General features: G+C 36.0%; 1 protein-coding gene across 5 annotated transcripts in view; it reads left to right on the plus strand.

Annotated features, from left to right (window-relative positions):
- Positions 1-24,226, plus strand: part of C8H8orf34 (chromosome 8 C8orf34 homolog) — a 477,170-nt gene that overhangs the window by 432,963 nt on the left and 19,981 nt on the right. For 3 of the 5 annotated variants that reach the window (XM_025394226.1, XM_025394227.1, XM_025394229.1), the window contains 2 exons: positions 1,512-1,562; positions 12,282-12,375. In XM_025394226.1, the coding sequence (XP_025250011.1) occupies positions 1,512-1,562; positions 12,282-12,375 (145 nt within the window). The remainder of the gene's footprint in view (positions 1-1,511; positions 1,563-12,281; positions 12,376-24,226) is intronic. The other 2 variants (XM_025394228.1, XM_025394230.1) reach the window with 1 other exon arrangement.

Here is a 24,226-nt window from a genome sequence, read left to right on the forward strand (position 1 = left end):
TGAAGTCAGGAGTTTGAGACCACCCTTTCCAACATGATGAAACCCTGTCTCTACTAAAACAACAACAACAACAACAACAACAAAAATAAATAAATAAATAAAATTAGCTGGGCGTGGTGGCGCATGTCTGTAGTCCCAGCTACCCTGGAGCCTGAGGCAGGCAAATCACCTGAACCCAGGAGGCGGAAGTTGCAGTGAGCTCAGGAAAAAAAAAAAAGAGAAGAGTGTCAGACTAGAATTCAGTACACACAATGCTCCTCCTTTCTCCTTGACTTAGAGCACTTCACTCTACCCCTCTTGGCTTCAGTTTCCCTAAGTACTAAATTGGCCTGAGGTTGTCTTGCCCTCCATGAGATAATATATGTGTCGGTCATTGGAAAGTTATAAAGATTCTGTAGAAACAAATGTAAACTTTTAGCACATTTATTTAATTATCTTTTAAAAACATACAGTGTCCTAGAATTTATAATTTCATGATATTTCAGAATTTATTTCCAAACGTCTCTCGTCACGGAGTATAAAAGCTTAACTTATCCAAAGCACCAAGTTGTTTGACAATTTTAATCACCAATGTTAGATGAGTTTGGGATATATGTTTAATTTGATTTTATAAATTTCAACTATTTGAATCTGATTACTAGTGCTCAGTGAAGTGCTAGTAAAGACACAGATGATGGAGAATTCACTAATTACATACTAATAGGTTAAGAAAGACTTAATCTAAAGTCTGGATATAAAGGTTAATGGTCTGTCCTCTATCTAAAAAATATTTTTAAGTCCATGTTTTAGATCCTCACACATTTTTAGAATATAGAATTTGTGACTTCTTTCCTTAATCTAATTATAAGACTCTATTTATAACATTAATAACACAAAATGTTATACAATTTGTTTAGCATTCTGTTCCAAGATTTAGTTAGTTACCCTAGCTGCTCATTTGTTAACATGAATTAAGATCCACATGAGATCATGCCCTTTGCAGGGACATGAATGGAACTGGAAGCCATTATCCTCAGCAAACTAACACAGGAACAGAAAACCAAACATGGCATGTTCTCACTTATGAGAGCTGAACAATGAGAACACATGGACACAGGGAGGGGAATAACACACACTGGGACCTGTTGTGGTGGTGGAGGGAGGGCAAGTATCAGGATAAATAGCTAATGCCTGTGGGGTTTAATACCTAGGTGATGGGCTGATAGGTGCAGCAAACCACCATGGCACATGTTTACCTATGTAACAAACCTGCACGTCCTGCACATGTATCCCATAACTTAAAATAAAATATATTCAAAAACTTGAAAGATTTATTGTTGTTTTATAAAATTTCTTATCTTTTTCAAAGAGTAAGAAGTTGGCAAACTAACAATCCCACAAGTATCAACTGAAAAGGTGGGAGAATAGCAAATACTTGATGTTGCTCTCAGATCTCACTCCTCTCCATGATTCTTTCATCCTTTTTCTCTCCTTCTCCTGACCTTTTCAACCCTCTTCCTCTTTACCTCTAGGGAGAAGCCTCCAGTGGAGCCGGACACTCACTGAAAAACTACATGGAAGAAGTGAGTTTTAAGATTGCTTTATAATGTAGTCTGAAATCAGTCTATGATACAGGATGAAGCACCCACTTGGGCTTTCTCCATCTGCCTGTAGGGTTTCTAGTCTGTATGTGTTCAATGGTCATGTCCACAAAAACCAGAAAATAAATAATATGTTAGCAAAACTGTTTTTGGTTCTCATTGGGAGAAAGATACTGTATATCAGTTCAGTGACCCTGAACATTAAAGTAAAACTGCATAAACCATGGTACTAATATATGTTTAGATACACAAACATATGTTGATGTTCAAATAAATGAGAATCACGTAGTTTACATTGGAATGTACACAAAAAAAGACACAACCATTGTTCTTATTGAAAAAACAACCTATACTAGGTCTGGATCCATTCATGGGACAAATGGTCATTGGGGATGATATTCACACATGCCATTATGCAAAGAGCTATCCCAACAATTAAATATATGGTAGATTTCACTTGGAAACTTTTTAAACTTCTGGGTTTATTATTTTTGGAGATATCCAAGGGTCATCTGTGTCATAGAACTTTGGACTGATGGGAAACTATTTCAGAACTCTCAGAGAAACCAGTGGGCAGAGCTCATAAAACTTGGCCTAAAGCCAGACCACCATGGCCACTAAATTAGCTATCTAAATCCGCTACAGGTGGAGGGAACTGGGCAACAGTTTGGTGATGTTAAGAATCGCCTACAAGGATTTTGTGGTTGCCCAAGCTCTTGGTTCAGCATTTCCCCACTTAACAGTGGATCTGTGGGTGATAGGCCACCTCCACAAGAGGGATGGCTGATGCCTCTTGTAATATGTTTTGTCTAGGTCTAACCTCATGTTCCCACCTGGAGAGCACTGAGGTGCTGGGCCAAGACATGGGCTGCCTACTGATGATAGAACTTAAGAATAAGTCTTATTCTAATTTTGTAGTTCTCGTCCAAGAAAAACAGGCTTATTTTCTTCATAATTACCAATGTGCAATGTAAATGTACATGTTGTACACAAGTGTAAATGCTCAATGTGGCAAGAAGGTTGAGAATTTGTGCCTTTTCACTTAAAGTACTTAAAGGCTATTGTTCCTCAGACTGTGGTCCTCTGACTACAACAATGCCATCATCAGGGGGCTTGTAAGAAATACAAAATCTTGGGGCTCAGCCCAGACCCAAATAATCAAAATCAACATCCTAACATGATCTCCATTTGATTCAAAAGCATCCTAAGTGCCAAGAAGCTCTGCCATAAAGTGTCTTTTCCAACGTTCTTTCTAGGGAGTAACTGTGTGCATCATGAAAACTCCCAATTTTGTTTAAAAATCTCCAATTTCATATAAAATAGGTAAGGAGAAAACCTTTATTTATAAATTTATATCTTGCTTACTCATCTACTCTCAATAATAATTTTTTGTCTGAAATAAAATACATAAAATCTCTCCAGTTTTTGAGATGCATTACTGGCTTTCAGTTTGAATTTTGCAAAACATGTGAACTGCCTTTCTTAAGGGTTCAGTATTGCTCAGTATTTTCATTTATTATTGACTTATACTGAGATTTTAGCTCTCTCTTAAGCCAACAGATGACCATTCTTTACAGTAAAACTAAGATCTTAATTAGTAAACTATTAACTTACTACTAGTTGGCTTTTCTCACAGACAATCCATTGATGTATTAGAAAGTATATATGTACTTAAACTCTTCTCCATGGAGAACATGTTTAGAATGTGAGCCATAACGTGACAGTCTTTTGTCTTTTCTCACTCAGGCTTTTATTTCACTTTTTCTTTTTTCTTCATGTTAGTAGAAATGGTAAACAATAAAAAACAGTATTTATAAATGTTAGAAGCATTGAGGCTAAAACTGAGCTAGCAAACATTTGCTTTTATTTAGTACACAATGAAACTCAAATAAACCATAGTGTTTACATTTTTAATATATTTAACATTTCTTACTGAAGTTTGAACAACTCTTTGCAGATTAAACTCTCTTTTTTTCATCTAGTTTTATAATGAGACAGAATCATAACCACATGAAATTAGATAATTTTATTTAGATCTGAATCAAAACTACAGAGATGATATGGTCTTCTCTAAAAGAAAAGCTAAAATGGAGCTTTTATTCAACATCTTCTATTTTTTAATGTATTATTTGACTAAGATTTGTGGTTTTGACCAAATAAAAAATGAAATATTTTATAATTGCCTACATTTCTTTGTCCTCAAAATAGCTCAGATAGTTAAATTTTTAAAAATATTACATGCTTTTTACATCTAAGACACTTGATAACTCAAGGTGGAAATAATTTTACATCATAGAAATCTTAGTTTTGGGATTACATTAACATTCATTTAAAAAGTGTATAATTTAAAATAACTTATCAAATTCAATCAGTTCCAAATCTATATTGTCATAATTTTTGTAGAGAAGTTAATCCATTTAAAATATCACATTACCAGGACCAAGCTGGTGGCTCATGCCTGTAATCCTAGAACTTTGGGAGACTGAGGCAGGAGGATTGCTAGAGGACGGGAATTCAAAACCAGCCTGGGCAACATAGTGAGATCCTGATTCTACAAAAAATAAAAAAAATTAGCCAGGCATAGTGGCACACACCTGTAGTCTCAGCCCTTCAGGAGACTGAGGCAGGAAGATTGCTTGAGCCCAGGCGTTTGAGTCTGCAGTGAGCTGTGATCTCACCACTGCACTCCAGCGTGGATGACAGTGTAAGATCTTGTCTCTGAAACACACACACACACACACACACACACCCCTCTCAGATGAGTAATTGGGAAGCAGTGTAGTATACTGGTTAAAAATCCCTTAATCATTAGTGAAATGTAGTAATTTAAATATATATGCATCAGGTAAGTATTGTCAATTTAAATGACTAAGAAGTCACAAAGAACTAGACTGAAGTCAGTGATTTCATTTGAGATTCCTCACACCCTTAGGAAGTTAGTTGGTGAGGGCCAGAGGCAATATGCATGGGAGTGCAAACTTACTGGCAGTGTGGCAGCTTCACAATCTCTCAGGATGTCAAACAGAATTAAAAGCACCAGACAGGTCTTTTCAAAGCCTGTTGAGGTTGGCTTTACCAGATGTGCCATCTGAACCAGAAAGGGGATCAATTCTGTGCATCACAATATCGTGGAATCACTTTGGATGCCAGTTTTGGCCTGCTTGTCTTGTTTCTCGTGTGTAGTATTCTGCTATCTGTGGCGTAAAGAAGTTTCAATTCTACTTCTGATGGAGAGTGTATGACATTATTCCCCGTAATCAATAAGAGAAAAATTACTTTTTATCATTCATGAAGGTTTACTTTTTAAAATTTTAAATAATTATTATTAATTATCATAGTTTTATTTTACTTAGAAAACTGGGAAATGAAGATCTTTTTTCAAGAAAATCCTATTTTGCCACTAACATTCACTAAGAACAGAGACATGCTAAATCATAACTTTTAAAAAAGTTGTAACATGGCACTCAGACAGATATAAAATGAATACATGCGAAAGATTTATTTAACTGATAAATTAAAGAGGGAACAAATAAAGCATTCCAATGAGTTCAAAGAAGAATTAAACCCTCACTTACATAGTCATAAAGGAATGCTGAAATGACATTATAAATAGTTGGAAAAATTGGCAAATTTAATCACTATCCGTAGGACAACAGTCTATTGCATTCCAATGGACATGATTTGCACTTATATGGACAAGAAGCATTTACACTGCTGCCATTTTCTACAAATTCCATAGTTGTAAAATAGCTAAAGCCAATGAAAGTTCCAGAGCTTCTGTAAAATCAGATAACTGGAAAGGCATGCTCGAAAAATGACTTGTTTGTCATTGATAAACCCAATCATCTTTTGTTTTTTTTCCTAAATCTTTTACAAATTCATACTACAACTTCCTTGGAAAGAAAAGCCACCAAGTGGAACGAGTTGGAAAAGAAGATGAAGTACAATCCCAATATATAGTGTAGGAGAGGAAAATAGTCAAATAAATGTATTTAAGTATTTTGCATTTACTTTGTAATTTTTTTCACAACCGATCGTATTTTCATAACTTTGTTATTACTCTCTTTTATTTTCCCAGATTCTATTAATTTATACTAATAGTTCCTAATCTTAAGTAACTTTTACAATTCCCAAAATAAATAGGCTTCATAAGTATAATTCACTTACAAATCCCCCAGCTCATGCCTGTAATCCTAGCACTTTGGGAGGCCGAGGTGGGCAGATTGCAGTCCAGGAGTTAGAGACCAGACTGGGCAATATGGTGAAACCCCATCTCTAAACACACACACACACACCCCGCATGGATAATATGAACCATTTCATTAACAAATGCAAAAGGAAAGTTATTTACGAACTTTACAAATTTAGCTTGTACCTTATATAAAGGGAATTTCATTTTAATAGAAGTGATTTTTAATGGAAGGATTAATTCTTTGGCAGTGGAAGCAGTCCATTACATGTATCCAGAGCGGAGTGTGACTTTGCTTTATATGTACTGTGCTTCGGGGAACCTTATTTTATAGGGATTCCATGGTTATAGAAGTAAAGTTAAAGTGATTAAACCATTTTGAAAGATGGAAACTGATGTTTTGTGCATTAGTGACATACTAATACCAAATGAAAATAAATACTTAGTTGATTCAGAATTAAAGTAGCCAATGGTAGAAGTTTGAGCAAAGAAGTAAAGAAGTAATTTTTTTTTCTTGAAATACACTGAACTTTCAGGGCCACATATGATAAATCACTGACTGGTTGCATTTAGAGAATCTAAAAATAAGCTCTTCATGTGGATCAACAATGCTGTTGAAGTCTGTAAAGCACTTATTCTGTTAGCAGATAGAATAATATATTGATTCAGAACTAGCAACCATTTTCCATGTGATAAATATCACTATTTCCCACCACTCCTAATCCCTGCACAATTGCTATCATTATGGTGAAAGTGGTTTAGAAAAAGAATGAATAGCATTTCTTCTAAAAGTAACACAAAAAAGTTGCTCTTGGGAATATAAAAAAGTTTGTACTACACTCAGATACAGTTTAATTTTCTTATGGAAAATGTATATTTGAATAAGTTGGCAAAGAGGGACGCATCAGCTTTTGTATTTTAAAATGTTCAAGATTTTAGCTCCTTGACCCCATCAAAAAGAATTATATGTAGCCTTATGGGCTGAGCTTTAGGCATACATAGTGCTGCCTGTTGGCACTGATAAAGTGAACAGGTGCATTATATTACTAGCTCTATTCCAGGGGAAACCAAAGTAAAACATTTAAATCATCCATTAACAGTAATATTTGTACTATCTTTATGATTCCAATAATTCAACATTTTAAAGTTCTTCCCAAACTACAGATTTTACCAAGTTCCATTTGTACTTTATGCAATTTGCATTAAATAGAGAACAGTTGAATGCTGCTTATCTGTTCAGGGATAAAGCCATTAAAACCGAAAACCAATGGGTACTATTGCTTAATATTCTGAACTACTGTGGGAAAATAACACCACAATTGATTTATTACTCATATCTTTTTCGTGAAAACAAATTTCAGTATTTCAATCCAAAAGCTAAATAACCAAAATATTTTAAATTAAAAACACTTTTTCATGATCACTTTAAATTTTTCTGTTTTAAAGGAATTACTTCAGCAATTTCATTTTCCCTTATGTATCCAAAATGTCTATTTTTCATATTTCTTCTTTGAACATCAGAGACTGTGTTCCATTTTTTAAAAACTGCAGCTGTGTGATTTCCCTCTCTGTTAAATAAATATTTATGAAATTTTACTTCTGTTATCTTCTACACAGCTATGGAATTTTAAATCCACAATTTTTTACACTTATGCTATTTTTTTGGTATAGCTCAGCAAGACCAAATTTAGTAATTAATAAATTTTTTAAAAATCAAGTTAAGTCCTTACAATAAACACTAAATGGTATATTCCAAGATTGAGTATCTTTTTTTTTTTTTTTTTTTTTTTTGCTGACTTTTCCTGCAATAGCCCGTCTAGTGCCTCTCACCTTCTGCTATCTAAAGCAATCCAGACCTAGGTAGATACTACTTAGGAAGTACAAGAGATCATCTAATCTGGTAACTATCCCATTCTATCCCAAAAGAGAATTTTATATGCCTTGGATTCACCAGGATAAAATGCTGTGCCTTCTGACCCCTGGGACAATGAGTTTCCACTGTGGAGCCTATCTCTCATATGATAGGAATTTAAGTTTTAATCCAATTAACAGACCATTTTTAAGAGCTGCTTATGCTAAAACCCTTGTGCTTTTATTTTTAAAATGAAAATCACTTTTGAGGCTGGGCATGGTGGCTCACGCCTGTAATCCCAGCACCTTGGGAGGGAGAGGTGGGAGGATGGCTTAAGCCCAGGAGTTGAAGACCAGTCTGGACAACCGAGAGAGACCCTGTCTCTACAAGGAGTTAAAGAAAAAAAAAGAAAAAGTTATTGAGGCATGGTGGCACGTGCCTGTAGTTCCAGCTACTCCTGAGGCTGAGAGGGGAGAATGGTTTGAGTCCAGGACATCTGAGGCTGCAGTGTGCCATGTTTGTGTCACTGCACTCCAGCCTGGGCAATAGAGAACACGTCTTAAAAAAAAAAAAAAAAGAAAGAAAGAAAAAAAGAAATATTTTGAAATTTGGTTTTGCTTTCTTTTGTAAAAGGAAAATTTGCGGGCCCCAAAATTACTAACCTAAAGGGAAAACTCAAGCTGGGAATGGCTCAAGGCAAACCTGCCTCCCACTCTGTTCAAAACCATCCCGCTGCTCACTGAAATAGAAGCATATCTGATGGCCTCCTTCGGAACACCTCATCAGAAACTCAAAAGAATGCAACCTTTTTATCTCTTACCTACCTGAGACCTGGAAGCCCCTCCCTGCTTCACGCTGGAGCTGTCTCTACTTTTCTGGATGGAACCAATGTACTTCTTACATATATTGATTGATGTGTCATGTCTCCCTAAAATGTAGAAAACCAAACTGTTCCCCGACCACCTCGGGCACATGTCACCAGGACTTCCTGAGGCTGTCACAGGCGTACATCCTCAACCTTGGCAAAATAAACTTTCTAAATTAACCAAAACCATCTCAGATATTTAGGGTTCACACTTTCAATTTTAAAAATAAACATTTTTAGGACAGGTTTTGATGTACAGAATTATTAGATAGATAATACAGAGAGTTGCTATGGCTCTTCCTCAGTTTTAACTATTACTGGTACTTTGTTAGTATGGGGCACTGGTGACAGTTAACAGGCCAGTATTGATACATTATTAGTAACCATATCTGTACTGTGTGCAGCTCTTCACCAGTTTTTCCTGTCATTTTCTCTTCCATGATCGCATCCAGGATCCACATTACATTTACTCATTGTGTCTTCTTAGGCTTTTCTTGGTTGTGACCCTTTCTCACAACCAAGCTTTCCCTGTGTTTAAAGATCACAGTGGCTTTCAGGAGTGCAGCTCAGATATTTTGCAGATTGTTCCTCCGTTGATATTTGTGTGATATTTTCATCATAATTAGATTGGGTTAATGTGTTTTTAGGAAGAAGACCACGGAGGTAAAATTTAATTTTCATCGTATCCTGTCAAGGGTACATCCTATCAATATGCCGTATTACTGTTTATGTTGACCTTGGTCACCTGGCTGGAGATAAGGTTTGTCAGGTTTCTTCACTGTGAAGTTACTTTTATCCTTTCCCTATCCCTACTGAACTGTTTGAAAGAAAGTCACTAAACACAGCCCACACTTAAAAAGTGGGAAGTTTTTCTCCACATCCTTAAGGGTGGAGAATCTACATAAATTATTTGAAATGCTCCTGTCTACATATTTGCCTATTCTCATCCATTCATGTATTTATTTGAACATTTATTTTTATCTGTATGGAATTACAGATATTTATTGCATATTTTGGATAATGACCCAATACTGGCTTATTTATTTTGTTGCTCAAATTGTTCTAGCTTTGGCTACTGACAGCTTTTTCAGTTAGTCCCTTATCTTTTTTACTTACATACTTCCATAATTGTGTGTGTGTGTGTGTGTGTGTGTGTGTGTGTGTGAGTACTTTCTTGCTTTTTTTTTTCTTGAGCTACCAGATGTTCCACCTTATCTTGTACATTTCCTCCCTCAGTCCTAGGGGGTCCAATCATTTATCTAGAAATCCTGGTTCTTTCATTGGAGAATGATTTTTGAAACCAAGATTGGGGTGGTAGGTGTGTTAATTGCTACTGAGTGTCATTGCTTCTAAGTCTTCTCAGCTGCCAGAGTAGAGAAACATATGCATATACATGAATATGGGCCACGCATGGTTGCTCACACCTGTAATCTCAGCTACTTGGGAGACTGAGGCAGGAAGATCGCTTGGGCCCTGGAGGTTGAGGTGCATCATCATCTCACCACTACACTCCAGCCCAGGCAACAAAGTGAGACTCTGTCTCAGAAATAAATAAATAAATAAATAAATAAATAAATAAATAAATAAAAAGAAATATATATCAACATTTATATGTGTAGCCATCTGTATATATAGTAAGGTAAACACGAATTCATACTGACGTCTTCAACTCTAATACATTATGCATGGATCATTCTAGCCTCTTTCCCTGCTTATCTGTAAATTGCCACACCAGCAGTGAGAAATCTGGCTCCCATCATCCATTTACTTTACTGTTCATTTCCAGAGTACATATATAGTTGTTTCAGAATTGTTAACCTGTAAGCCCATGGAAAGCAGGTTTATCAACTAGAGTACAGTGCATATGTATAGTTCCTTTAGCCTTTGGTCTTACAAACTCCACTCATTTTCAAAGTTAGTTAGGTTAGCACCTTATTTCCTCCCCCTTCGGTGAGGTTGTTTCATACATCTGTAACACATTTATGTTCTTTCTTTCTTGGTATATTGCGTTTCATTCTGGGATTCCCCAACTTACTAATTGATTTTTTTCATTTGCCTACATTAAAGTTTATGCTGTGCTATAAAATTCTATGGGTTTGACAAATGCTTAATGTCTTGCATTTGCCATGATAATATCACACAGAATAGTTTTACTGCCCTGAAATATATCCTGTGCATCACACAGCCAACCCACCACTCCACTTCCAAACTTCTGGAAAATTGTGCTGTTTTGAAACTCTAGATTGGGGCTGAACATCTCCAGAATTTGATATCAAAATGAAAGGCATAGCAGATAGAATATTTATCTCATAAATGAACTGTTTTAAACAAAGTGGGCATTTAATGACTGGTGGTGTCATGTTTCTTAAATATCAAGTGTTGTGGAACTTTATTTTTACCTTGTTAGCATTTGTCTGAATAAAAATAAAGCACAATATCTCATACTGGAGAAAAATATAATTGAAAGAGGGTAGAGATGATGAGTGAATTTGAGCGATAAAGAGTGAACTGACAGATCATATTGATTTTATGTTTTTCATTTTCAAAATATGTTTGAAAACATGTTCTTGAGTCATGGCTCACTAAATTTAAAGTTGTTATTTTGTTATAGAGGAGAACCATCTTTCCCCTCTCCTTCCTTTTTATCCTTCATCCTCTCCTTTCTTTTCTTCCTTACTTCATCCTATATGAATGTTTACCCAGTAAGTCCCTATTTTGTGCAAAGGATATAATAGATGCTAGGAATGCATAGGTGAAAAAATTTATTTATGACCTCAAGGACCTTTCTTATTCTTTTTGAGGAAGGAAGAGATGAAGGTATAAGTTTTACATGGTATTATTCTATTGGTATAATAGGCACATAGAGGAATAGAGTAGTAACTCTGCCTTCCAGGATCAGGGAAGACTTCCAGTAGAAGTGACCCTCGAGCTTTGGAGGAGGAGTGTTAATGTTTAAGACAGATAAGGAAATGCATTGTAGAGCTACCAGTTAATTATAGCTGGAGTGGTCAAGGTGGGCCTGAGAGAGTAGTGTGATAGAACATGTTAGACAAGTATGGATCATGCAGGGCTTTGAGTTTAAATCTTACCCAGGGAATAATGATAGAGACACTAAAAAATTATAAGCAAGGTAGTGATTACATCATATGGCATCTTAAAAAGCATGCTCTGGCAGATGACTGGTGGGAGAATTAGACAGGATATGATACATGATCCTGGAAAGTTTCCCAGATGGCTATTACTACAGTCAGGGTGGGAGATAATGAGGATCTGCTTTAGTTCAATGACAGAAGGGAAGGAGCAGCAAGGAAGTATATGAGAAATATGTTAACAAACTTTAGAAAGTGAGAAGAGGAAGGAGGCAGTGAAGTAATACTAGGAGAGTAAAATTGAAGATGTTCTCTAAATCCCATTCATCTTCATTCTCATTAAAGGGAATTTGAAACCTTGATGGTAAAGAGGCATGTTTTATGCAAGTTTATATTGAATATTTCATAATTATGTTTCCAAGAATGAGTGTCAACATTTCCATAAAAATATTAATTCATGAGGAATACAGTTCAGATATTTATTTACTCTAAATGTTATTAAAAGAAGAATGTAAAAAATGAGTTGAGTTTGTAGTTCATCTATGACATGAAAATGAAGTTAAACTTAGAGCTTTCCTTTTTTTAATGAGGAAATTATTCTGATAGTTTTTGAAGATGCAGTTCATAAAGATTGAAGTAATCACCCACATTAATGTTCACGATATCAAAACAGAGTTTAATCTAAAATCAATTTGTTCTTTGGCAGGATGAATCCTTAAAGCAACTGCAGGTAGTTCATCAACCATGGATCTTGCCAAGTGACACAGAAAGTGAAGGAGTGGAAGCGGAACAGGAGAAACGTGAGTAGACACTATGGTTTATTGACAAATTTCTTTTACCAGAAAGAAATCCATAATAAAGGTATTTCACTTTCATAGCAATAAACCACTTCTATTAAAAAAAAAAATCCCAGATTCTATTAGGAAGAACAGGTAAAGACAAGCTATCCTTCAGGTCTATGTCTTCATTCAGTAACATCTTAATCATGGTACAGAGACTCATAAACCAACTTTCTGGGAAAAAAAAGTAATTATTCTTCCTAAAGACCAACATAGACTGTCTAGTTGGACTATGAATCTTCTATGAATAGTCTACAATTATATCAGTGATAATTTATAATTATTTTCAAAATTTCAAAGTATGTCAGGATCAGCTGATTATTATATATGAAATTATACTCATTAGTTAAATGAAGATATTTACATATGTAAACACTGTTCTAAGTTCACAAAACCAGTTAATATTGTAAGATAACTGAAGACAAATAGACTAATGGCTCTTGGTTTAAGTCACCGTATTCTAATAATAATGAGGAATGAATTACTCTACTAATGCCATGACTCAGTGCATGCTCTCCAGGGTTTATTGAAATTGTAAGTCATATGGGCCCAGAAATCTGATTGAGAAGTTAGTATCAAATTTTATTTATTTATTTTTCTAGTGGTAGCCCTCAGAGAGCAATAACAATTGTATGTGATAATGTAGCCCTCATGATAATTGGTGCGATGTGATGAATAAATAATTCTTCTGAGCCATAACCATGAGAAATACTTATATGTTACACAGGTAGCATTATAATCATGCATCTGGGGATTCCAGGAAATTACACTTCCAGGTTAAAAGCCATTTTAAAATGTTCTTATCCCACTTCACCATACTGCGGGCTTATGTGGTCAGAGGGAGCACAGGCCTGAGAGTGAGTGCTCAGGTTAGAGGAGGAGGATGGAGGCCAAGATTCACTCAGCTGTCACATCCAGAAATAGAGTAAAAAACACAGTGGTACTTTATAGATTCTATTCAGGGAAAACAGCACCCATCTTCTATAGAAAACAACTAATAGACTGGGTGCAGTGGCTCACCCCTGTAATCCCAGCACTTCAGGGGGCCAAGGCGGGCAGATCACCAGGTCAAGAGATCGAGACCATCCTGGCCAACATGGTGAAACCCCATCACTACTAAAAATACAAAAATTAGCTGGCCGTGGTGGTGCTCTCCTGTAGTCCCAGTTACTAGGGAGGCTGAGGCAGGAGAATTGCTTGAACCTGGGAGGTAGAGGTTGCAGTGAGCCGAGATCATGCCAAGGAACTCCAGCCTGGCAACAGAACAAGACTCCTTCTTAAAAAAATGAAAATAACCCATAAAGACGCAGAAAGTAGAATGCACTTTAAGCAAGTACAAAAGCAAAGAGTATTTTGGAAGTCCCTTAATGCAGGGACTCCTAAGTAAAATAGTCTAGAAAATATAATACTATGGGATACAGAGAAAAGAATCCCCAAATCTGAAAGTATTAATAGTGGCCCAAAAGTTTTATGAAAAAATGAACATACACTCACATCCCTTCATCTTCCTACATATTTAAATATACATAAGCTCTCATTCTAGACTTTGGCTGTAGTGATTTTTCACCAAATTCTTTTGAGGCCTTCGAAAATTTCGTGTTTAAAAAACCCTCAAGCACTGAGTGTGTGTATTGTGTAAACACAATATAGGAAAGTGTGCTAGTTTTACCGTTAGATCCTACAAGAGGTGCCCAAAATGGGCAAAACTGGTAAACAACATCCTATAGAATGTGGAGCATGTTATTTATATGAGTATGCTGTATTTTATAATGAACTAAAACTTAGACAAGAAAAGAATCCATCAAAATAGTATATTATATCCAATTTCAAATTTAGAATTTTTTCTTTCTTTAAATCCATATATCTCCAAACAATATTAAGAGTCGAAAACATAGCCTAATCATGTAAAGGATATGCAAATCCCTAGAACTGTCTCCTAATATGCATTGTCTTTCTGTTTATATTTTTACAATATTTTGGCAATAAGTTTTGATTTTCTTCTCTTCTACTAGGGTGCAAGTTATCTGAGTGAAAGAGTCCATTCCGTTTTTCATCTTACTGAGACACAAAATAAGCCTTCAATAAATATCAGAAGAATTAGTCAATGAATGAGCAAATGAATGAATAGATTTATTTGCTTTTTCCAACTTGTTTATCAGGACAGTTAGAAATTAAAAAATAAAACAAAAATAACTATTGTAACTATGAATAACTGTTATAGAAGTTACGTATACTTTTATTAAAATTTTAATATTGGATTTATAGTCTATCCATGAATTTTGCTAAATGGTCTATCAATCACTCTAAGAAAGGCCATTCCTGAACTCTTGTAACCGTAGACCTAGAACCAAAAATATTTGATCTCAGCAATGTTGTACTGGGAGATGACCCTTGACAATGGTAAATTGCTTGAAATAAAATCAGGGTTTAAAATAATTGGGTGGTAATGGGAGCCATCTGGAAATGGAACGCTAGTTAGCATTGTAGCCATGTTCCTAGCACAGAGATGCAAGTAAGAGTGGCTTCCATCAACCAGGTGCTGGGACATGTATACATTGGAGCCACTGAAACATTGGCATCTCCACTGATAATTTCAGTCAACGCATGTGGTTTGTAGAACAGCTGGCTAGATATTTGTAGATCATCTACCTCTTTCTCAGGAAAAGGAAATACATGACATAAATCTTTATGAGCCCAGTATCTGATTTAGAGTTTACAGGCTCATATTCTAGAAACTTATGAGTGAGGAAGATGACAAGTTTATCATTTCAACAACACCTGTTTCTTGACTCAGCTTTCTATAAATTATGCCTACGTAATTTTATGGAATTGTCTAATTTCTCTTGAGACAAGATCATCTTGGCAGAAAGCTTCCAAATAATGTCACGGGTAGTCCATATTTCTTATTGCATCATTTAAAAATAAGACTTAGCTCAAATAAATTTTTATAAATGAGCACCTTTAGGAAAAGATATTGTGAACAATTAAATAGGGAGCTTTATAAACTTTTTATAAGCAAGATAAGCAAAACTTTGATTAAATAGATCTTTTTCTTTACTCTGCTTTTAATTAAAAAGTATAAATTCAAGTGTGAAAAAACTTGTGCCGGGTGTGTTTGTCTCTCAAATTATGGTCTGAAGTCACTAAACAAATCAAATTCCAAATATTTGAACCTACCGAGGTACTTGTTTAATTCTCATATTCTGGGACTCTATTTCAGACCTACTGAATCAGAATCTCTGTGGCTGGGACTCTGAATTCTGCATTTTTCATACTTTGTCTGGTAATATTTACTTACTCTAAAAGTTGATGACTAGAAGAAAAAGTTCAATGAATCAGAGGGTTGTGTTTTCTGAGTCAGCTCCATAGTACTGTTAAACTTTGGGTGTTCTTTTTCTAGGCTTCTTTCCTTATCTATAAATAAGTTTGAGTATAAAATGTGATGTTGGAGCAAAAGGAATGCTGAAATTTGAAGAAATATACATGCAGAAGACATGAAAGACAGTCTATTATTCTGTTTTCACACTGCTATAAAGAACTACCTGAGACTGGGTAATTGTAAAGAAAAGAGGTTTAATTGACTCACAGTTCCCCATGTCTGGGGAGGCCTCGGGAAACTTACAGTCATGGCAGAAGGAGAAGGAGAAGCAAGCACTTTCTTAGGAGAGAGAGAGAGCAGTGAAAGCCACACATTTTTAAACCATCAGATCTTGTGAGAACTCACTATCATGAGAACAACAAGGGGGATTATCTGCACCCATGATCCAATTACCTCCCACCATGCCCCTCTTCTGACACACGACAATTACAATTTGACATGAGATTTGGGTGGGGACACTGAGGCAAACAATATCAGACAGGTCCTCCAGACTGTTGGTTCAATGCTTACAAAATCAAGACATAAAACATCTAGAATAAATTTAGTCAGTACCCTCTAGTTACATTTTAGATTTTTAAAAACACAAGTAAACAAGATACAAACACACAAGCAAACAAACAAAAAAACAAACCAACCAAACCAACAAAATAACACAAATGTCCCAAATAAACAAGTAATAGCCATAGTTACAGATGAAAGCTAATGCTGTTATAAAACATTAAGACTTCCCCCCTTGAGTTTGGGTCCTAGTTCTTCCTGAGGTCTCAGTGTCTGTAACAATAGGTGATTTGGCCCTGGGTCTCCTTAAGGCAGGGAGATTGAGATGGTGACACTGTATAGAGCCTGTCACCTGCAAGGGCTGCCTCAGGTATAAAAAGGGAAACAAAATACCTGTGCTCTCCAACTGTGGAACAAGCCATGAAATTTGCTATTGGAACTAGACTTTGAATGCAAAATATAAAGTTATACTTAGGGAATCAAACTCTCAGCTCTGTAGTTTGGTTATTGAGTTCACATTTAAACTATTTGTATTGCTAGAAACCCCAAGTTATAATAACAATTGGCCAGTTTCATTAAAATTCACAGGGTCCTCTCATATATAAATGTAAGAACTGGGGCATTTAGAACTCCCAAAGATTTAAATATCCTTCCTGCTGAAGATGAGCTCTCAATCAAATTACAAGCTACATGAAAAGTTATAGCAAAACAACAGAGTCAGCAAATGCTAAAAACACTAGAATTAGCATAATGAGAATGGAAAGAAATAAGACAATCAGACAGAGATCATATTAAAAGTATGCTTAAGATTTTTAAAGATATAGGCCGGGCGTGGTGGCTCACGTCTGTAATCCCAACACTTTGGGAGGTCGAGGTGGGCAGATCACAAGGTCAGGAGATCGAGACCATCCTGGCTAACACAGTGAAACCTCATCTCTACTAAAAATACAAAAAATTAGCCGGTCATGGTGGCACATGCCTGTAATCCCAGCTACTTGGGAGGCTAAGGCAGGAGAATCGTTTGAATCTGGGAGGCAGAGGTTGCAGTGAGCCGAGATTGCATCACTGCACTCCAGCCTAGGTGACAGAGTGAGACTCCATCTCAAAAAAAAATATATATATATATTTAAAGATATAAAAGGAAAAGGAAATATACTGAAAGAATTCTAAAGTAAGGAAAAAGACAGATATTTAAAAGATTATCAAGAACTTCTCCAAGTAAAAAAACAATTACTGAAATTAAAAACTTAATCAATGTTTTAAATATCTCATTAAAAAAATCTGACAATAGAATTAGACAAATGAAAAATAGAAAGCCAGAAAGCAATAAAAAATATAGAGATGGAAAATTCAAATTTCAGGTTAGGTGGCATGTGATATGTGTGTGTGTGTGTGAGTGTGTGTGTGTGTATGTGTGTATGTATGCATACATAAAAATACATACATGTACTTACATGTATAGATATAGCTTTTAATATATATGTGTGTGTGTGTGTGAGTGTGTGTGTGTGTATGTGTGTATGTATGCATACATAAAAATACATACATGTACTTACATGTATATATATAGCTTTTAATATATATGTGTATATGTATACATACACAAACATACATATACATTATAAGCTGTATATAATACAATCTCCACAGGAGAAAATAGAAGAAAGGCAATAGTGAAAGATACAGTGACTGAAAACTTTCCAGAATTAATGGAAAGTTTTAATTCTCAAATTGGAAAGCATAACAAACACTATTTATTTTGATATTCACATTGTAAAAATACAGAATATCGCAAAGAAAGAAAATCTAAAAACCAACAAGAAAAAGCACATAGATTGCATAAAAATAGTAAAGTTAAACAATAGAATTTTCATCAATTAAAACTACATACTTCCAAAAGGCTGAGAGTAACTCTTGTGCCCAGAGAAACTACCGTGTATGAGTGATCACCACGCATAGATCTTTACTGAAGAAATTGTTCTAGGTTATATTTCAGTAGAAAAATAATTGATTCCAGAAGGATTTTCAAGTATTAAAAAAGCAAACATTAGAAGAAAAATTGGTAAACATGTTGTCAACCTTTAAGAATTACTGGCAAACATAAAAAGGAACAAGATCATATTCTTTGCAGGGACATGGTTGATGGTGGAGGCCATTATCCTCAGCAAACCAACGCAAACACAGAAAACCAAACACCACATGTTCTCACTTATAAGTGGGAGCTGAATGATGAGAACATATGGACACATGCAGGGGAACAACACTGGGGTTGTCCGAAGTAGGGTAGGGGAAGGGAGAGCATCAGGAAGAATAGCTAACAGATGCTAGGCTTAATACCTATAGGTGATGGGATGACCTGTGCAGCAAACCACCATGGCACACATTTACCTATGTAACACACCTGCACGTCCTGCACATGTACTCTGAACTTGAAATAACATAAAAGTTGAAGATGAAAAAAATTACTGGCAAAAATAAAAAAGTATTAATTTCCAACAGAAAACAGGAAATGGGGGGGAGAAAAACATGGTACATATAAAAATGTGTTGATATAAATAAGTCTAAATAGTTCATAATTCAAAAACCTGGTATAATAAATAAATGGTGATGTGAAAGTGCTGCTTAATCCAGTTTAATTTATTATTAACATAATAAATGTTACATTCATAAGCTATGAGGGTCTTTAAACTCATATGTGTGTGCAGGCTGAGTATCTCTTATCTGAAATTATTGGAACCAGAAGTGTTTCGCATTTTTGATATTTTTGATTTTGGAATTTTTTTCTCTTTTTAAAAATTTCTTTGAGACAGTGTGACAGGATCTCACTCTGTCACCCAGACTGGAGTGCAGGGGGGCAATCACAGCTCACTGAAACCTCTGCCTCCAGGGCTCAAGCAATCCTCCCACCTCAGCTTCCTGAGTAGCTGGGACTACAGATGTGCACCACCACACTTGGCTATTCCTTTTATTTTTGTAGAAACAGGATCTCCCTATATTGACCAGGCTGGTCTTGAACTCCTGGGCTTAAGCAATCCTCCCTCCCTGGCCTCCTAAAGTGGGGCTGGGATTACTGGCATGAACCATTGTGCACGCTCTCTCTCTCTCTCTCTCTCTCTCTCCATATATATATATATATATATATATATATATATATATATATATGCATGCCACTGCAGTCCAGCCTGGGTGACATATATGTCACCCAGTGGCACAATCATACCTCACTGCAGCCTCAACCGCCTGGGGCCAAGTGATTCTCCCACAGGGACTACAGGTTTACACCCACCACAACTGGCCAGTTTTTGTACATTTTGTAGTGACAATATTTCACCATGTTGCCCAGGCTGGTCTTGAACCCCTTGGCTCAAGTGATCTGTCTGCCTCAGCTTCTCAAAGTGCTAGGATTATAGACATGAACCATATGCCTAGCTAGATTTTGGAATGTTTGTATTATACATACCAGTTGAGGACCCATAAAAATCCTAAATCTAAAATCTGAAATGCTGCAATCATCATTTCCTTTGAATGTCATGTCAATGCTCAAAATGTTTTAGATTTTGGAACATTCTGGAGTTTGGATTTTCAGATTTTTGGATTAGGGATACTCTGCATGTGTATATTCATATACTCTCTAAGTAACTGTTAATTTTTCTTTATTCTATTTTTATTCTGTTCCTCAGACTGCATAATCTAAATTGACCTATCATCAAGTTATTTTTTCTTATGATTGTTAAAAATCTGCTGTTGAGCCCTTCTAGTGGATTTTTATTTCAATTTCAGAATTTCTAGTTTGTTCCCTTTATGATTTATATCTCTTTATTGCTAGTCTCCATGTCCTTTATTCTCTAGCAATTGCTAGACTGCCTGGTACACAGCCATTATCATTATGAGTCTACTGATTGTTAAGGCTACTGCAGAGCTCGAGAGAAGTGCATTGACATAGGACAAGTTAAAACCCCACATAACTCACTTGAGATTCAGGTGTTTTTCTCGAATTAATGTTCTATGGGTTGTTGTAAGCCTTTGGTTTATTGCCAGTGTTCTGAAAAAAGTTAATTTTGGTAATTTTTGGCCACTGTTCTTATTGCTTTTCAGGAGCACCTGATTTTTGGAGATTCCTATACCACCTTTCTGGAAGTGTTTCTCTACTCCTATAGTCCTTGATTTCATCAGCTTCGTTTTCTCTTTATTTGAGGAATGGAAGTATGATATTTTCATAATGGGGTATAGAACCAGGTTAAATCTGCTTATTTGGGCCCTAGTTTCATGAGAAGGTATTAAAAACAATTCTGTGGAAAAATAAGTTTTGGTCAAGTCTACATATTACAATATTTGAGAAATTCATAATTGTAAGACCATATCATTGATATAAAAACAGTTTTTTCAAGAGGAGCAAAGCAACTCTACAATTTTAAGTGAACAGATCAAATATAATAAGCATCCTGGTTTAAAATGGGGGAAATGTTGGCCATTATTGGACTTGAGGAAATGGCATAGAGCCTCTTCTAAAATATTCACATAATCCAATCACTGGGTAGTCCTGTGGCAATGAGATCTACTTGACTTTGATTAGTTCAGCTTTTGAAAAATATATTTATTTGAGGTCTTTGGGTTTTTTTTGTTTTTTGTTTTTTGTTTTTTTGAGACAGAGTCTCACTCCATTGCCAAGGTTGGAATGCAGTGGCGCGATCTTGGCTCACTGCAACCTCTGCCTCCCGCATTCAAGCGATTCTCGTGTCTCATCCTCCCCAGCAGCTGGGATTACAGGCATGTGCCACCACGCCTGGCTAATTTTTGTATTTTTAGTTGAGATGGGGTTTCACCATGTTGGCCAGGCTGGTCTCAAACTCCTGACCTCAGGTGATCCGCCCACCTTGGCCTCCCAAAGTGCTGGGATTACTGGCGTGAGCCACCGCGCCCGGCCTATTTGAGTTCTTGTAGAATGCCTATGCACGTCTATTTTCAGAATGCCTGTAATTTACAGAATCTATTGATTTTTGGAGGAAGTAGTACTCTAAGCGCTCAGGAGAAGCTAATCTAATCTAATCATCTCAGTCTTAATTCTCTCAATTTGGTGATGGGGAAATTGAAGTTCCAAGAGATTGTGGACATGTTCATGTCACTTAGTGGCAGAGGCAGGACTAGAATGGAGGTCTGCTGACTGGGCTCAGTGCTATTCATTTTCATTGACCCATGCTTCACCCAAGACTTCCCCTCTCATTACTAGGAGTGACACAGTTGATGCTATGACTCTTGAGAGCAGAAGAGCTTAGTACAATAAGTGGAGCTACCATATTCCATTGGCCACCCAGAATGTGGCCAGGTTTTTCACCTTTAAAAAAAAAAAAGTTTCTTCTCCTTCACCTAACCTCAGATTACTTCTTTCTAGGCAGTCTCAAAAGATTTGTATTTGAGCAATATTTGAGATAGTGGTACTAGGGTGTTAGAGTTGATTATGTCACCAGACTCAAGATAAGACATATGTCACCAGACTCAAGATAAGGCACTAACAGAGTGATCTATCTAATGAAGACATAGAAGGGGTGGGTCAGAAAGCGTGCACTGTATGGAATGTAAAGGCTAACATGAGTTAATAGCCAATTAGGTCAGACAAATGTCAGGGCATCATGAGGATTGTGGCATCAGAAATAGGCACTAGAAATTTGAGTATACATTTCTCAGGAAATAAGTGAGACAGGACTTGGAGTGGTGCTTTGTTATTATTTAAAGGTCAGCTAGGTTATCTCACACAACACAAGTGTTTGTAGAGAAAAGACATAACACTCAGTGGAAACAACTAAGAATAAAACAACAATAGTAGTACAATAAAAATACATGAAGATAGCTAGAAAAATGAGCTCTGAAAGAAAAAAAACAAAACTTTCTAGTAATCTGTAGTAGGTTCTTTCAGAAAATCAAAAGAAATCTTGATACTTTTCTTCTTTTTAAAAAATTTATTTATTTATTTATTTATTTATTTAGCTTTTAAATAGAGACAAGGTCTTGCTATGTTGCCCAGGCTGGTCTCAAACTCCTTTAGCTCAAGTGATCCTCCTGCCTTGGCCTCCCAAAGTACTAGGATTACAGGTGTGAAGCACCACGTCTGTTTTTGTTTGTTTGTTTGTTCGTTTTTTTCAGATGGAGTCTTGCTCTGTCACCCAGGCTGGAGTGCGGTGGCACCATCTCGGTTCACTGCAAGCTCCACCTCCCGGGTTCACACCATTCTCCTGCCTCAGCCTCCCCAGTAGCTGGGACTACAGGCGCCCGCCACCACTCCTGGCTAATTTTTTGTATTTTTAGTAGAGACGGGGTTTTACCGTGTTAGCTAGGATGTTCTGGATCTCCTGACCTCGTGATCCACCTGCCCTGGCTTCCGAAAAGTGCTAGGATTACAGGCGTGAGCCACCTCGCCCGGCCTTTTTTTTTTTTTTTTCCTTAAACAGAGTCTCACGCTGTTGACCAGGCTGGAGTGCAGTGTGTAGTGGCATGATCACAGCTCACTCCCGCCTGGACCTTCCCAGGCTTGATAATTTTTTAATCCCACGTCTTCATTTTCAATATATTATGAGCTTTAGAAAGTTCTAAAGCTTCTAAAAAGTTCAGGGCATCTAAACTCTTATGAGATGATAAATCTCTAAATTAGGTATATCAGACATCTGCATATTTATTATGTTACTATCATAAATATTTTAGGATTGATCTTTAACCAATAAATATAAAAGTAAGGTAAAAACAAATACTGTTAATTATTTGGTAAAAGCAAAACATTGCAATGCCAAATTGCGATTTTTCACTATAATACTGGTTGTAGAGAATTATTTGGATCTGAATAACTTTTTTACAGTTTCTAGAGGGCAAATGCCTCTGAATCATTCGTGTGCTATTCCTATTTTGAAATGTCCCCCATGTTTGTGGTAAAACTGTGATATTATGAAAGGTCCAATTGATTCGTAAGTCCCTAGAAAAAAAATTTAAATGGTAACATTTAATAACATATAAAACTTAATCTCACCACATAAACTATTATTAAGTGTAATGGAAAAATGTGTCAAGTTGCTCAACAACATATAAGGTTACATGCTTCAGACTACCTGCTTTGTTTATTGACGTGTCTTTATCATGTGCGATAGTCACCAGAAAATGTCTTAACAAGCATCAGAGAAGGCTGTATTTAAACCATGAGATGATAGAACTATTCTTTTACAATGCATAATTATTTGGATTGGAGCAATGTATGGAGTTAAAAGTCTTTAAAAGTTAGAATAGGGGATACATGGCCCTAATTTTTGTTATTTTTAAAAATCAGAGTTATAAAGGAGTGGCACATGTTTTTAATTATTTTATTAAACACTTTTTATTTGTCTTGGAATATTCTTATATTTGCTCCAGGTGTGGCCTAAAACTACAAAATAAAAGAAAATCTAGTTCATTCTTTAACCTTGACGGATGTAGGTTACAGGGCAGCCTTATATCAGATGGAGCATATCTTTCGCAAGTAAAAATGTATTGGCTGGCTGCAAGCAACGCCTATTGTTTTTCTCTATGGATTGTTTTGTACATTTTTTGTCACTGCAAGAACTTGAGCATATTCACACCAGCCAAGGTGTTTCATGATTTTCTTTGGCTCTTTTTGAAGCATTAACCTGCTTCACCTTCTCAAATTAAACAGATCTGGGATTTTTGTCCCAAACCAGGAATTTAGTTAAGATTTTCCAATAAGTCTCATAAACCCTATGGGCCAGATTACCCCCTTAAAGCAATCATATTTGTGGATCTTGAAAAGTCAACATACATATATTGAGAAGCTACCATATGTTGGACTTTCTTGTATGTTTTTCCCTACCAAGTTATAAGAAGTACATAAGCATCTGAAGCATTAGGCACACTGTTTCTTAAGAGAAATAAAATGTTAAAGAAACCATAGGAAGGAAATAT

Source organism: Theropithecus gelada, chromosome 8 (genome assembly GCF_003255815.1).
Source record: "Theropithecus gelada isolate Dixy chromosome 8, Tgel_1.0, whole genome shotgun sequence".
Lineage (NCBI taxonomy): Eukaryota > Metazoa > Chordata > Mammalia > Primates > Cercopithecidae > Theropithecus > Theropithecus gelada.